The sequence below is a fragment of the Bacillus rossius genome, chromosome 2 (assembly GCF_032445375.1).
Source record: "Bacillus rossius redtenbacheri isolate Brsri chromosome 2, Brsri_v3, whole genome shotgun sequence".
Taxonomy (NCBI): Eukaryota; Metazoa; Arthropoda; class Insecta; order Phasmatodea; family Bacillidae; genus Bacillus; species Bacillus rossius.
This window is the reverse complement of record NC_086331.1, coordinates 15547450-15563082: the sequence shown is the minus strand read 5'-3', so window position 1 is coordinate 15563082 and position 15633 is coordinate 15547450. Positions and strand designations below refer to the sequence as shown.

The 15633-nt window shown below is 34.8% G+C and overlaps 1 protein-coding gene across 1 annotated transcript in view; it reads left to right on the top strand.

Moving 5' to 3' along the window:
• LOC134529132 (protein phosphatase 1H) overlaps nucleotides 1-15633 on the top strand; it is a 70378-nt gene that overhangs the window by 35545 nt on the left and 19200 nt on the right. Inside the window, exons 4-7 of the mRNA XM_063362901.1 lie at nucleotides 4246-4443; nucleotides 6955-7137; nucleotides 9224-9331; nucleotides 11868-12028. Of these exons, the coding sequence (XP_063218971.1) occupies nucleotides 4246-4443; nucleotides 6955-7137; nucleotides 9224-9331; nucleotides 11868-12028 (650 nt within the window). The remainder of the gene's footprint in view (nucleotides 1-4245; nucleotides 4444-6954; nucleotides 7138-9223; nucleotides 9332-11867; nucleotides 12029-15633) is intronic.

Below are 15633 nucleotides of genomic sequence, written 5' to 3'. Positions count from 1 at the left end.
TTACACTGTGTCCCGTTACACTGTCCCGTTACACTCATTGTTCCGTTACGCTGTCGGCGGGTGCAGTAATAATAGGTTATGTTACAATTGACTAAAAATTATGGTGATTCATATAATTGATGATAGATATTTGATTACAGTTTATTTATATGAAAACTTGTTCATAAATATATTTAAACTTTATAGCTAAACACCAGCTTTTAAAATTAATTACAAGTCATCTACACATGAACTGTTTTGTCCACTGTTTATAAAGTGAAGTGAAAAGTTAATGTGGTTTTCATTGCTTATTACAACAACAATTTCGGCAATAAATGTTAATTATTCTTGCATTTTAAAAATCTGATTACTAGTATAATTTCAATTATGTATTCTTTTATTATTAAATTTAAAATGATTTAATTTTATTCATAAAATATGCAATCATTTCATCAATGTTTTGTTATGACGTTGTCACGTTAAACTATCGTCCGTAAACCGACTTTACAGACAACCAATTTTTATTTAGGAAAGTTCACAGGTTTGCTTGACACTAGATAAGGTAGTTGGTTGTCCTGACCTTCGTTGATATTAAGTCCTTGCTGTAATCTTGCATATTTGGGGGGAAAACGCTGCTGTGCCGGACAAAATAAATGTCCACACGAAGTACATGTCGGAGCAGTTCTGCACTTGTTTTGTTTTCCTAAATAATCTGTCTTAAAGTTAATACATTAGGCCATACGTGTCCCGATGTGGGACCTAAAATTTTGGCAGCTAAGTGCCACTTGCCAGAACGACTACTCCGTAGGGGATTAACCTATTCCCCAATCTCCAGCTTTCCCTTGCATTTGCCTGACATCGGCCAGCAAATAACTTTCAAATAATGGAGCGTTGCATATGATCCCGCTCAACGGTTTTACAAGCTTAGGCTATTTCTAGACTATAAAAAAAATGACAGTACAATACTAGTTTCTACAGAAAGGGAATTTCAACTAGTGGTCTGCCTAAAAAAGGCACAGTGCTACTTTGCCTCTGCTCAGCAACCAGAGTAGTGTTTGGAAGTAGCAGCTTCACAATAATCCTTGTTCTGGTCAAACATGGTTCACGAAACTGTTACTAGAGAGCAGCATGATACATGGCCCACAGCTAGTGGAAGAATGACAGCGATCACTAAATCACAGTCCCTCCTTACAAGTAGCTCCATGGTGTGTAGGCTTACATTACAAGTACATATTTTATTTGTACCATATCGGGCGCTGTTTAAACATTTTTGCTTTTAACTATATTATAGACATGTTGTTTTAACAAACTAAGTTTACATATATTTTGATGACATCTGCACCGACCGTTATGCCTCACTAGGGGGTGTGCGCGTAGCGTGTGACCGGAACGTGTGAAGTGTGGCAAAGTGCCGTGAAGTAAACGGCCATGTTGCCGACGAATCGATAGCCGCCCGCGCGGCTATCCGACTAGACTTTATATGTATCCTTCCGCTGATTATTTATTTGTCAAGTAATAACAAACTAATTATAAAACACTTTTAAATCATAGTTGAATGTATTGAAGCAAATTACTTCTGTTCAATGTGTGATTTCGTCTTTAAACTCAGCCTGGCTTGTCTCCCGCTCTTTCCGCACTTGGCGCACGGAACATGTTCCCGGAGGGTGCTGTGCCTTCTGGGGCCACAGCAGTAGGACATGCCCAGCGCCAGGGCCGGATGCGTGCCAGCACCGAGTTATTTTCCATAGCGTAATGATTCTTAATCTGTTTCAGTTGGCTCCGTGACGGGTCTCGCTCCCCTTCCTTCCCAACTCAGCTTCAATTCACTGGTTGTTTATCTAGTTACTTGATTCTCTCCCGAGATACGTTCAACATTTTGGTCATGTTGTCACCAGGCTTTTTAGTCTAGCCCACACGGGGCCGTCTACGGGCAAAAAATTTACCTGAAATGACTGACGAGTTACTTAACTTGGGAGTTTGTGGCGGGCTGTGTAGCGCCCACGAGGTGGACCAGCTACAGAGGTCCTCTGCCCAGGCATCACGCTGGAGACGGTGTTATATCAAGTGTGATTAATTGAATGTCAAACTTTGTTGGTGTAATTTTTTAAGTGCCAGTGTAACAGACTCTCTGTGCCCTCTGCCCAGTCTCCATGCCAGCAACCACATTCCAGTCTGTGTAACTGCTTGTCGAACTTTCTGCGAATGGGCTCTTAGTGTAACTCTGTAAGTGTATGTAACTTTGTAATCGTGCCAACCACACTAGTGGCTACATAATCAGACGAGTGCTTACGCGCATCATGGCAAGTTGTCAGTGTAACTGCCAGTTTCGAATCGTCGTACGAACAACCTATGACAGTGCGTCGAAATGAGCCCTCAGCTCCCGAACAAGGCAGGCTAGGCGAATAGATAGCACAGTGTAAAGGGCTGTGTTACTAGTATCCAACACGAGTCCACAACCTCCGTCTTTAATTTGTAAACTAAGGGCATCTCGAGGGGCCAACACTTTGGGGGATCCCTGGTGAGAAGTATATCTGCCACGTGGCCAGTTACACCCTGATTTCTCACATGTACTAGCGCATGGTAATCCGCTAGTGGGCACTCCGGGCACAACACATCGACAGAACTTCAGCAAAGGTACGGGAGATGACGATAGTTTAAAAAGGAACAAATAATTTATTTGACTTGAATTGGAGTAGTGATTTTTTTTTGCTTACTTTTGTGTTGGTCACTTTAAACGACACCACAGGAATGCACCTGAAACCATTTAAACTGCTTTCTATTATTTGATCTTTTTAGGCCTTCTTACTTTTTAGTAATTTTTTGATCTTTTAGATAAAATTATTTTATGTGATGACGTACGCTATATTTTCCTGCTAAAAGGCCTGCGACACAAGGGAACTGTGTTGCTCTGGTCTGCTGTGAGCAGACGGTTGACACAGGCAGCAGCGGGCTGGCCACGGATCACTCTGCTCCGTCTCGTATGTGAATGTGACCCGAAAACCGGAGCAATTTTAAATACTGTGACTTCTGCGGAACAGTAAAAAGAACACTGCTCTGTTGAAGTAGCAGTTTCAGTCACCTCTAATTACAACTATGCCTTTTTCAGAAAGTTTGACAATGTCCAAATTAACATGTTTCCTTGTACTTGAAGGCTAAAAAATTTTATATTTCAAAATTGAATAATGGCTCTTGAACTCTAATGAAAATTACATAAATGTAAAAACTTACTGTTAATAAAAAATTAATTTTAGCAAAGTAATTTTAATTAGCTACTGGCCCAACTTGAATACTGTAAACCAGAAAATTAATGCCTAATTATACATTAACATGATATGTCCCCTGGCCTTACCTATAAAACAAGCATCAACCTCTGTCAATGATCAGCATCTAGGTTAGCAGAGGGTTCAAAAACTTGTGCTATTACCTGTTATGGCCTTCTGTTTATTTCTTGATATTGTTTGTGCTGGAAAACATCTAAAGATCTTCCTTGAGGTTAATAAAAAGTAAGCAATAGAATAAAGAAAATTGAAAAAAATCATGTGTTGTATATACCCTCCAGTCAGTTTAATATCACTCCTGTGTCCTTAGTTGTCATAACTAAATGTTTAGTTTAAATTTGTGTCTTAAAACTTGTGAAATGGCAGGCTAATGTCCACACAAGCAGAACTGCCTCAATGTGACTTCATTGAAGTTAAAAGAATGTGCGCAGAAACTGACAGTTTGCCTGCTTGCAGCTGCCGCAACTCAAGGAGTCGCTTACAGCCCGCTACAGGGGTAACTCTGCAGTCTCGACTCCAGAGAGCTAAATAAGCTGTTAGTGGCTGTCATCATGAGGCATTCACTGTGGCTGTGACATCACCTAAGGGACAGAGCAAGGTTGCGCAGTAGTAAAACATTCTACTCACATTCAAGAGGACTCAGGATCGAACCCCGCTCCAGCCATCCTGATTTCAGTTTTCCATGGTTTTCCTACATCTCGCCAGTCAAATGCTGGAATAGATCCTTACAATAGGCCATCTTCAATCTTCCCTAATATCTTTGTAGTGTGTTCATTGTTAGCAAGTTATAAAACCTAAAAAAAAATAATTTATGTGGGACGTATTAAAGACCACAAATTTAATTTGAAGTATACGTTGATTTATTGAATAATTAAAGTGGAGGAAATATCATATTGGTATAAATGAATGGATCTAAATCAATGTTTCAATATTGAATTTCATATTGGGGGCAGCAGTTGTAATGTACCATCCATAATTTTTATTTCAGGATCAGTTGATTGCGGAAGACAAACGCAAGTACAAACTGAAAGGGGGTTGCACCGCTTTAGTAGCACTTTTCATTCTAGGAAAATTATATGTTGCTAATGCAGGTGATTCCAGAGCTGTCATAAGCAAGAACAGCAAACCACTCCCAATGTCAAATGACTTCACTCCAGAGTCAGAGAGGCAGCGAGTTCGAAGCATGGTGAGTGTATTGATGGTATTGAAGTTGGCTTAAATTTGGTTGAAAGTAAACAAGTATTGTGCAAGGTGGTTATATATGTTCAGGTCCCTTATATGTCAATTGAACAAAAAATTTTGCTATGCGCTATCAATTTTAATTGTAATTAATACAACTAGAGGTTTGAAAAAAAACAACTTTGCTTTATCCTACACTTTTTGCAACTCTTTTTCCTGTATGCTACTTGAGTTTTGGTAAAATGTGTTCCTAAAAGAAAAGGGTATCCTATACAACTTGAACTTTATTTATTTGACACTATCTTCATACAAAATTCAAGTATTATTATACAGTAAGTCCTCTATTTACGTCGTACCGATTTACGTCGTTTCGGATTAACGTCGCTAATGTTTGAGTACTCATGTTTCAATTTAAGTTGTCGCCGATTCACAATAACGTCGTTTACAATGACCGTAAATCTTTATTTTAACCAAAACACCGTATATAATTGGTTTATAATTCTTTGTTTCCTTCGGTAGTTAATTTATGCTATGTAGCGTAAGCTACACGTTCACCGCCTTATCTTATCATACATCATGAGGGACGCTTCCTGCTCTCCGCGCGGTGATGCAATACTACCAGCCCGCCCGCTCGGCCACCCACGTATCTCGCACGTAGAAGTGTTATCTACTTCCCGCAACGACACAGCATTTTCTCCTACCCCTTCTGGCCGACCTTGGGCCGTGGCCGGCCGGTGGCATGAAACATGGCTCATTTTGCGTCGTTTCTATTTACGTCGCGGTTTTCAGGAACGTAACCCCGACGTAAACCGAGGACTTACTGTATGTATACATATATACATAATTATAAGCTATTCTCCGTTCACTCTTAGCTGAGTTCTGAAATAAACAAACACCGCCGTATCACTGCGCCGCGTCAGCAAGTGATAGGCTGAATTCATCTGGCGCGCCAAGCACTAGTTGCAACACACACACTTCAGTACAGTCGGTGCTAATAAAATAACGGAGACGTAATATAACAGGAAGCACCGTAGCACTTTGTTCAGCGTAGGTGGTTCATTTGCGAAGAAAAAACTATGCACTTTACGCCTAATAACCGTCTTCACAAAATCATCACAAGTTTTTGTAACAGGATACTCAAGTTTCCTTTTCTTCCCGGAAGATGTTAATGTCCCGGTGTCCTGGAATTATTTCCTTGCACGAAGCACACTGCTCTTCGAAACACGCCTAAATTCCGCAGTTAAACTCGCGATATCGTTCACACGACAATCCTATATTTGTCTGAAAATGTTTTAAAAACATTCAACACAATAGTTTTCTGTGCACTTTTCAAAGGCTTTCCCGTTCTGTGTTTTACAAAACTCGGTCCGACGTCAGCCATAACAAACCGTGCGCGCGCGAATCCGAAATGCAACTGTTGCGCCGGGCATCAACTGTACACTGTACAGTACCTTTATTCTATGCCACCGTACACACGGCGTCTGCTAACATAATTGTAAGTACATACTTGCTGACACATTAAACTGTATTGGAAATTAATGATGAATCGCTATAATGCTATACATCAACAGTTGTTATAAAAAGACAGTGTAAAAATACTTACAAATGGTACGTAACCAAGGGAATATTTCTTGCGCACGAATAATGTGTGCGGCGGCCGGCAGCCAATGAAAATGTTTGTTTACAAGAGGCTTTGTTTATTCCAAAACTCAGGTAAGAGTGAACGGAGAATAGTATTTATTTATTCTGCTGCCATCAATTTTTATGGAACCACCTGCCAAGCATTTTACCACAAATGTTTTTTGATTTTAATTATTTGTGGTAGCATAATGTTGTTAATGAAAATATTTTATATGTTTGTTTATGAAAATATTATTTATAAGAAAATGGCAACATACTTTTCTTATGGTGTAGGTTCATGTAAACTGATTATTCATCTGTGAAACTATATTGTTTGATGTGTATTTTTTATGTTCATTTCAAATAAATATATCAAAATTTATAATGCAAGAAAATATTAACTGAAGACCTCTTCTGCAAAAAAAAAATATTTTTCCAAATGCATCAAAAAATAAGTTCGTGTAAGAAATGCTTACAAATCAACTAACTAAGCAACCCTGGTGGCAAACAGCTTCAAAATTTTTCACCTGCTCTGTATTTAAACTAGGAACATGAGAATATAGAAAAAATCACCTACATATTTTGAAAACTAACTTAATGAAATTAAGCACAAACAACATTTTATGAGAACTGCGTGCGTATATATGTATGTACACTCTCTTTCACTCAAATTGGACTTGAAATCAAAACATGTTTTTGATACTCGCTCAAACGTGACTCGACTTGAAAAAACTTGAACTTTCTGGTGCCTAGTAATATGCAATGCATGTTAAGTGAAACTTTTGTGGGAAATGCAATAAAATTAGATAATTATTTGTAATTTTTGATGTCACTTGTATAATTTGAAAATAACTTTGTTCTTTATTTTGTGCGTGTTAATATTTGATTGGTGTTTTAGGCTGCTCTGAAGCCAGAACTTCTGGGAAATTTCTTCACTCACCTGGATTATAACAGACGACCTGTACAGACTGATCTTGGTAAAAGGATTCTGTACCGTGATGTGTACATGACAGGCTGGGCGTACAAAATTGTAACCACTGAAGATCTAAAAATACCGGTTGTGTCAGGAGAAGGGAAAAGGGTATGTTTTATAATCATTATTTTTGTATGTTTACCTTAAAACGTGTATAGTTATGTTGTTTCGTACTATCTGGATGTTGAAATATATAAGGTTTAGTGTTTTCATAGCCCATAGGAAGGTGAATTAACTTGCATGTTATGCTTATTAAGCTCACTTGTTTGGAGTTCACCATACAATAATTGCATCAAGTTTCTCTGTGATTGCTCCATGGATAGAAGCACGAGTCATTAGTCATGCTTGCGGTCTTTGCCCAGTAGCCAATCAGGGTACGGCACTCTACAAGGCATCAGCCCTCTTGGTGATGGGGGTACCAATAAAAAGGCAATACATTTTATAAATTTATAATTTAATACCTATCGTGATTAAAAACTTAAATTATTATTGGTGAAGAAACAGATTGAAGTTTCATCAATGATACTAAGGGAATAAATACTAACAGACCCTCTTTTATCGCATAATCGTCGCATGCGCATAATCGTCGCATGCGCATAATCGTCGCACCTATATTTTTGGCCAGTGAAATCTAATATTTATTCGGAAATTACCACTTATTTATTTAATTAACGGAAATACGAAGTTGTCGGACATGTAAATTTTCTTTTAAAGATGTTTTTAAATGTTATTATCTTTATCTGATCGTCTGCATCGCCGCGGTGTACCGGTGTAGATATCTTTTCCGTATAAAACAATGTATTTTAAAGTAGAAATCTAATATTTATTCGGACATTAACACTTATTTAATTAACGGAAATACAAACTTGTCTGACGTGTAAATTTTCTTTTAAAGACTTTTTAAACGTTATTTCCTTTATCTGATCGTCTGCGTCGCCACGGTGTACCGCTTATGAACATGTAGCCAGCACTAGTTCACATCATTCGTGTTTGGTTATGTTGTTTCCCGTATAGAGCGCGCGCACGTAGTCGAATATCGATATCTCGCAGATTGCATGCAGCGTGCGCTCTCTGCCGAGCGCCGAGTTAACTACATTTGATGGCCCGCATTCTTTCGTGGTAAATGTGTACTACGGCAATAGTTACGCGTTAGTTCACGTCGCAGATTCAAGTGGCCTGCGTTCGCGTTACAGTTTGGGTTTTCTAATTAAATTTGAAGAAAGGTTTTTGTTTATTGAATTATTAATATAAATTGTTTGGCGTGCTCTTGTATACTCCACCTTTTTTTAATTTTAAATAAATGTACTTTCCATGAACAGGTTTTCTTATGAATATCTTTACTTAACAATTTTTTTTTCCGCATAATCGTCACACCCCTACTTTTCAAACTTGATTTTAGAATAAAATGTGCGACGATTATGCGAGAAAACACGGTAGTTAATATTATCATATAGTCAAGTCCATGTCACCTTGGTTATGAAGTGAGCATCTTAAGTGCAGAAATTCTTGAAATTTGTTAGAATTTCAGCATTTAAATAAAGTTAAAGAAACAACTCAGAAAAATATTCCAAATATGTTATGAAATTGCTAGTTGCTTTAAGCTACAAACTGAATAGTTTAATTTTTTTAACCATGTATTTCTTATTTTTATGTCCCAAAAAATTATAAATAAGTCTTCGACGATTAATTATTCAGAAACCTTTGAAAAGGTTATTATTTGTTAAAAATTAAATCATTGAAAAATGTTCCAGTGTTTTACGTATCCAATAATATATACGTACATCAAAATATTTTTATCTGGATAATATTATATTATGAAATTTTTTTTTCCAATTTTACATGAATTTTCCAGTATTTCACATTTTACTACTTTTTTGAGTGCATTATTCATCGACCAGACCTGTTAATTCCATGCAAAGAAGGCATGAAAAAAGAATCTAATAAAACTTTCTTTTTTTACATTTGTGAAATATTTATTCTTTCATTATCAAAGTTTTATAATGTGTTGAGAAATAATTATTATAAACAGTAACAGGTGGTTAATAATTTTAAATTTCAGAATTGATAAATTTTGGAGATTGTGTTTGTAACTCGACCAACTGTGTAACTTTGCAGAGAATTAAGACACTAAATGGAAGGAGATTAACTTTATTGATCCAGTTAGTAATAGTTATGTTGTGGATTTTTTTTCTAGAGCCGGGTGTTGTCAACAATCGGGGTGACGCGTGGTTTCGGCGACCATGACTTGAAGGCTTTGAATACTGGAATACCTGTGAAACCATTTCTATCTTCTCAGCCGGAGGTAAGTGCCTTGTGTGTTCAACATGTTACCAGACCGTGTTATGCCAGCTACAACTTATGCATTGTGATACCACATTATTTTTCATGGTTTTTGTGTGGTTGCAGTGTGTCAGTTATGTCTAGCTGCTTTGTCTGCCATGTCTTATCTTTGGTTTTATGGTAGTTCCCAATCTTTATGGAGAAATATTTTGAAAATGTGTTTACATACAGAAGTAAAGTTGTATGTGGAATTACAGAAAATGAATTACTAGTGCTTGACTATCAATATTTGTTTGACTTTTAACACATAGGAGATAACGTGTAGAATATATACAGTGCAAAAATTAACAAGAAAAATAAAATGTAGGAATTTGAAGTGTACTCAAATTTTAAGTTTTGAGTCGACCATGCAAGGTTCTCGGTGCTTCTATGATACTCTATGAGTAGCTATCCTATGTGTTACATCAAAGTCGTCTGTCATTGCACCATTAAGCTTTTTGTTTCTTATTAGAACCACCTGCCACACTTTGTACCACAAACATATTAATTTTAATTATTTGTGCTGGCTTAACACGACTAGTTAAAATACTTAATACTCTTATTTAGGAAAATATTCTTTATAAGAAAATGGAAACAGACTAGAATGATACCGAGTTAACCTTCCTACTAGTTATTTTTATTATTTTTAAACTTTTTTCCATGTGACTTAGTTTCATGAAAACTGATGAAAATATGTTATTTGATGTGTTTTTGATATGTTCACTCTATATCAATAGTGAACAAGACCGCTTTTACTGAGATTAAAAATATTTTTTGACGTAGGCTACACATTTGCAGACGTCAGTCAAAAGGTATTGAAAATATAAGTTCTTGCAACAAACACTTGCGAACAAACTTACTAACCATGTAACTAAACAGCTTCAAAGGTTTTCGCCAGTTCCATATGCTGATGTTTGCCTCTAGAAAAATGAGAACGTGGAAAGTTTCACCTGTTAAAAATATAACTCCATAGATTTAAGCACAAAACAATTTCTGAGTACTGGATATTTATACTTAAATTCGACTGAAACAGGAAAAAGTTTTTGGATACACACTCAAACTTGACTAGTCTTGAAAAACGTAAACTCGCAGGTGCCTAGTGATGTACAGTGCATATGTAGTGAAGCACCGATAGGAATTGCCATAAAATAAAAAATAATTTATGTAGGAATGCAAAAACCCAATTTTAAGTGTGAATCTGAGCCTTAACCTTAAAAGTAATCTGGTTGTTAAATAAGTAAATGAATAATTAAAACCTAAAAAAATAAATGTGCGAAGCCTTGAAATTGTTGAAGTTTAAATGAATATTTAATTTTTTGCATTTGATTCGTGTGAAAAATGTATATTTTTATATATTCAAAGCTTCAAAAACAATTAAATTTACAATGAAAATATTTGTTTACATTCTCTCTATCGTTAATCTTTAAATCAAGATGGATGCCATTCTTGTAAGGAAGTCATTCAGCACTTACTTATTAAGAAAATACATGTGAGGTTTTATATCCTGTAGCTTTCATATCTTTGGATTTTGTTTGACATTTGAAAGTGTGGTTCTGTTATGTTTATTAAAGATGCTACATATTTCATCATCAATTGTTTATAGTTATGTATTTTTACAGTTTGTGAATTAGTATGCCTTGAGACTGCAACAAAATACTGTGTTTGCTGGAAAATGGTGGGAAAATATGAAGTATTGATTAAACCACACTTCCCATTTGTTTACAAATTGTGTGCCATAAAAATAATTTTCCATGTTATGAAATAAAAATATGCCATTGCAAGTGTTTTTTATAGGTTATTATCAATAAAGGTGCCAATAAAAAAATTCCCATAATATGAGCGAATAAAATGAGTATAGTATTGGGGCCTAAATTTTTACTACAGAAATTAGTTTTGTCCAGTTTTCTAACAAAAACAATGCAAAAATAAATAATACTTGGATGCATGATTGAATGAGAAAAAGTAATGAGTGTTATTAAAATTAGTCAGTTATATGTACATAATATTAATTGGTATTAAATTGTAGAAAGTAATTATAATTTCCATTTGTTCAAAATATATGCAATAAAAAAATTGTTTTATGTTCTAAAATTGTAACATTTTTACAGGAGAAAATTTTATTAAAAATATGTTAAGGATTAAAAGTACTTCAAATACTTAATGGGAGTGGGATTACTTAAGCAACATTTATTAATATATATTTTCAGTGTTAAAAGCAATTGTAATGTAAGTAATTGCCATAAATTGTTATCTTGTGAAATTCAAAATGTACTACCTTCTTCTAATGTTAACTTTGCACATCCTTATTAAAATAAAGTGAAAAAAAATTGGCTGCTATTTGCTTAAAAATGCTTCAGTCATTTATTTAGAGCACTTGTTATTACAGTAATATTCAAAAATTGTGATTTGTACTGTTTACTCTGTGATTTATTATGTATCTAGAAATATATTACGGAATATGTGGCCTGTTTATCTTATTGAAATATTTGTAGGTGATTTTTTTTATCTGTGATTGACAGGTGAAAATACTGGACTTGAAAAACGAAGCCATTTATGACACTGATGTTCTGATCATGGGCACAGATGGCTTGTGGGATGTTACCAGCAATGAAAAAGCTGTTGAAATTGTTCAAAAAAGCTTGGTTCATTTTCCAACTGATAAAAACAGGCTTAAATACAGGTAATCATTTTTTTGTGTTTTTTGTTGAAACTACTAATGTACATACACGTAGCGCATACATTGAAAAGGTGATGATTTATTAAAAATTATGATTCCAACAGCTGAAATGATAGTAGAGACTCCTTAGATTACACAGGTCTGCGATGAAAACGTTTTTTAAATAAATTTATCACAAACATGTAGATGTTGGTCTGTATATAGCAAATATAAACTTTGTTTTAACGTATCACGTCACATTCTTTTTGCATATAGATAAATGTAGAATAAATCGTTAGATCAGTAAGTTTTTTTTTTACAAAATTGATTCCATGATCTATATTTCTATTCTATACTCTATGACCAACCATCCTATAGTCTATTGTTACTAACCTGCCTTTCCCCTGTGAGAAAAAAAAAAGTTTAATGTAGTCTATGACTAATCATAGTGGTTTAAACTGACAGAAAGAAAATTTAATAAAAGATTGTTTGAGTAAATCAGTAACTATGGCTCCTCGGAGTTGCAAAAACAATCCAAATGTATTTTGCTATATTTGCAGACAATATACAATAGTTAAGCAAAGATTAAAAATAACAGACTTTGTAAAAAATGCTTATTATGCTTACTTCGTAATGAGGTTATGTTACCAAGAGAAACAGTGGGTTCCACATACAGTATGCCGGCTATGTGTTGAAGTGTTAAGACAGTGGACTTACTGTAAATCAAAATCATTGTCATTCGGTATTCCTATGTTGTGGCGGGAACAAGAAAATCATACAGATGATTGTTATTTTTGTTTGACCAATGTAACAGGATATAATTCTAAAAACCGCGCCAAATTTGTGTATCCTGTTGTTTCGTCTGTAACAAAGCCAGTTGCACATGGACCCGAATTACCCATACCAGTTCCTACTAACACTAACAGCTTCGAAACGCCTTTATCACAATATTCAGAACAAAGTGATCATCTGCAAAGCAGTGGTGTAATTTTTCACCCTACAAATGACTCTCCTCTCGACCTTTAAAACAGCAAGAACTGAATGATTTTGGTACAGGATCTTGAATTACCTAAGGACGCTGCAGAACTTCTCGGTTCTCGACTAAAAGAAAACAATTTATTAGATGCTGCAACTACATTTTACTGGTATCGAAGCAGAGAACAAGAATTTGTGGAGTATTTTAAGAAAGAGGATAATTTAGTATTTTGCTGTGATATTGGCGGTTTAATACAAAAATTCAATATCGAATACAATACACAAGAATGGCGACTCTTTATGGATTCTTCAAAAAGAAGCTTAAAGCTGTCCTTTTGCATATCGGCAATAAATTTGCATCGATACCTGTAGCTCATTCAGTTTATCTTAAAGAAACTTATGAAAACTTGAAAATTGTTTTGGAGAAAATAAAATACCTACACCGAACACAAATGTTTAGTTTGCGGTGACTTAAAAATCATATGCATGCTTCTTGGTCAACATCAAGGCTACACAAAATTCCCCTGTTATATTTGTGAATGGGACAGTAGAGCAAGAAATTTACATTGGAAAAAAACTGATTGGAAAATTAGAATGGAATTGAAAGTTGGAGAAAAAATGTCATCAATCCGAGCTTGATGGATCCCGAAAAAATATTGCTTCCACCACTTCACATAAAACTTGGTTTGATCAAACAGTTCGTAAAGGGATTACTGCAAGATGGATATACATACTTTCAAGTATCTTTGTTCATGTTTCCCTAGCTTATCTGATGCGAAGTTGAAAAAGGGAATATTTACGGGACCTACTGATTAAGGATACAGAATTTGAAAAAGTGATGACAACCTTGGAACAAAATGCCTGGCATGGCTTAAATATGTTGTATCTAAGTTTCTAGGCAACACAAAAGATCCTGCGTATAAAAATATTGTCCAGGAAATGTTAAACACCTATAAAAATTGAGGCTGTAATATGAGTCTGAAAATTCATTTTTTGAAGTCTCACATTGATTGTTTCCCAAAAAATCTAGGCGACTACAGTGAAGAACAAGGTGAACGGTTTCATCAGGACATAAAAGAGATGGAAAGAAGATATCAAGGCCGTTGGGACGTTAATATGATGGCGGACTATTGCTGGATGATACACAGAGATGAAATAAAAAATTATAAACGAAAACCAACAAAATGCAGCTTTTTTGAAAAAGAAAACGTTATTATTAATGGTTTTCTTCTTGTATACCTTAATGTTGTATTTTAATACATAGCTATAGACTCAATGAAACGTTATAAAATATTCTTAAATGATTCTCATTCATTTTATTAAATTTTTGTTTTGTTCTTTTTCGTATTCAAATACTATATCATCTAAATCTGATAAATGTGACGTGGTATATATCATATGAATACCGTTTTCTATTACTTTTAAGACAATTAAAACAAATATTAACCATTTAACAAAAAAACTTAAAAAATTTTTTTTTGCAGACCTGTGTTATCCAGGGGCTCTTATCTGCTGTAAACTGTATTGAAACATTTTTTTTCAGCACAGCTATCAATTCAGAAAATATTTTCTAGTATTCACCATGCTAGTATATGTGCACAACCCTAATCCAAAACCCTCACAACTAGCATTTTTTCGAAATAGGATTTTTTATATACTGTTGGGATTTCTTTCACGAAAGTTTAGATAAGCATGTTTCAAATTCATGTAAAAAAACATTTTTTCAATATAAATGGTGAAAATTTACTCCTTTTCAATCCAAATAATAAAATTTATTATTTATCTTGAGTCATTATTAGGGGAGTAAAGATGCATAGTTTAATTGTATTACCTGTACTCATACAAGTTTTTGTTTCACCATGTTGTGCACAAATAAGTGTTTCATGGCTGCTTTGATTTAGTTTAAATCTGATGTGTATTGCCCACTACAATCTTACGCATACATCTTGTTACCTATTGCGGGCTATGTTTAAGCATAATCATGTATCAGAAAACAAATTGGTGTAAATGATGGAATGGCCTAAAAAGAGAAATTCTATTTACATTCCTGTATTTTAGTAAATATTTTGAGTTGTGTGAAGGAAGAAACCAAACGTCTGTTGATGTGTAACATCTTAGCTCTTGATACCTATACAACATTTGGTGGCAGTAATCTTGTGAATGCGACAAAAATGTGTAACAGGAAGTCGGGAGAAGTGTGCGCTATTCAGCCATTGCGTCCTACAGTTGGGTGCCGTTTGAAAGGAGAGAAACAGGGAAAACAGGGGGAAACAGCTGTTTACAGTTTGTTCCACTAACAGTAGTCTTGAACAGCGTGACGTATTGCCATGTGGCTTTTCTAATACGTTATAAGTACGTTGTGACATAATGTATAATATATGAATTCAATAATTTTATAAGTGTGGTATTAAAATACATTTTGTGTCAATACATAGTTTGTGATAGGAATTCATTCCTGGAAGTTATTTTCATAAAGGCAGTATTAATAAATAACTTCTGTAATTGATATATTACATTTTTAAATTTGTGCTAATTAATTAATTTAAACTTGGTACATAAGAAATGAACAAATTAATTACAATAATTTCCTTAGTTAGAACAATTTTTCAAATCAATGAGATTTAGTTCATTTTTAATTGACAGGGATGGGTAAT